The sequence below is a fragment of the Anarrhichthys ocellatus genome, unplaced genomic scaffold (assembly GCF_004355925.1).
Source record: "Anarrhichthys ocellatus isolate YVR2014 unplaced genomic scaffold, GSC_Weel_1.0 scaffold6766, whole genome shotgun sequence".
Taxonomy (NCBI): Eukaryota; Metazoa; Chordata; class Actinopteri; order Perciformes; family Anarhichadidae; genus Anarrhichthys; species Anarrhichthys ocellatus.
Window position 1 is genome coordinate 1,231 of NW_022286740.1, and position 1,458 is coordinate 2,688.

At 40.0% G+C, this 1,458-nt stretch overlaps 1 protein-coding gene across 1 annotated transcript in view; it reads right to left on the reverse strand.

Annotated features, from left to right (window-relative positions):
* The window catches only part of LOC116380310 (ubiquitin-protein ligase E3A-like), a 2,676-nt gene extending 1,224 nt beyond the window's left edge, over nt 1-1,452 (reverse strand). Inside the window, exon 1 of the mRNA XM_031842248.1 lies at nt 163-1,452. Within this exon, the coding sequence (XP_031698108.1) occupies nt 163-366 (204 nt within the window). The 5' untranslated portion in view covers nt 367-1,452. The remainder of the gene's footprint in view (nt 1-162) is intronic.
* Nucleotides 1,453-1,458: the final 6 nt, after the last annotated feature.

Genomic DNA, 1,458 nt, shown 5'->3' on the forward strand with positions numbered 1-1,458 from the left:
AACGTTTGCTCAGTTAACGTGAGCTCAGTTATATAATATAAAAAAAGCAATTACTTAGCATTGAAAACGAACCTATAAGCCGTATTGATGAAATCCCAGCGATACCATCTACCAACATGTTAAATGAACATGATCACATGACTACCACTCTTGTGGTCTCACCTGTCTGTTGTCCTCTGTGACGGGGATCTGGTCTCCCTGGTCCTTCAGGTCATACAGGATGGGGTTTCCAAACAGGTCTGTGTGAGAGATCTGGTACGTGAGCATCATGTCTTGCTCCACGTTGCCGCCATATTCCAGCAACTTCTTCAGACTCTGGTAGAGACTCTGCAAGAAGAAAAGAAGTGTGAGGAAACACGTTGACATGTTAGCTTAGCTTAGCATAGCATGTGGACCGGAAACAGCTAGCCTGGTTCTGTCCAGAAGTAACGAGACACACCTTCCATCCTCTCTAAAGCTCAGTGACATGTAATGTCTCGTTTATTTAATGCACACATAAAATAAATGAGAGAAAACAACAAGTTTAATGGCGGATTTGGGCTACCATTGTCTGATTTGGGCTACCATTGTCTGATTTGGGCTACCATTGTCCGACTTAAGCTTGGTTTATATAATGACGTAATCCTCAATTGATTGCAGCGTTTGGTCGTGCACCTCTGAATTTCTGTAACTTGTCACGCGATCAAAGCTTTTTAGATGTGACTGTCACAAATATTAACTGATAAAAACACTATTTACTAAAAAGAACAATTCATTTTTAGATACTTTACAAACAGGAAGTGTTAAAAATCTACATTTGCGTAAATATTTATCAGCCAAATCAAACAGTTTACAGGATGTTCAACCTTAGTTTCTTTATAACACATTTAATACTGGACGTGTTTCTCTACAAGGTTTCTATGACAGTGATAAAGTAGTTCATGAATATGAGATATGAGTTTATAGATGATTATCATCCCTCCTCTCTATAGTGGAGGTTGGTTTATGGCTTTTTGTTGGTTACACTCGTCTGTTTTATTCTTTACACTTTATCTTGTTTGTTCGTCCTCTGGTGTTCAGAGAATAAAGTAACAAACATCATGTTGAGGATAAAAGTCTTTGTTCGTGCTCAGAGCTCCATCTGTTGAGGCTACGCTGCTAAACGTGAGGATAAACGAACACAAAGTCATGTGTTATGGTGATTAACAGCAATGTGGTAGTGATGCCATGATGAATGTTTGGTCCTACGGGTGACTGAAAAAAACACTTTCAATAACTAACCAGGATGGGAGGTTCATCAATATTGCAGATTTTAAACTGGCAAACACGTCCAAAGTGAGAGACTAAAGGTGAAAAACATAATGCTGCGTTGTGTTTCAGTCTTTCATGCTGCTCTTCTTCCTGTGAGCTACTTGATTGGCCACCTCTGGTTGCTGCATTCTCTCTAGTGTCCACCAGGGGGCGACTCCTCTGGTTGTA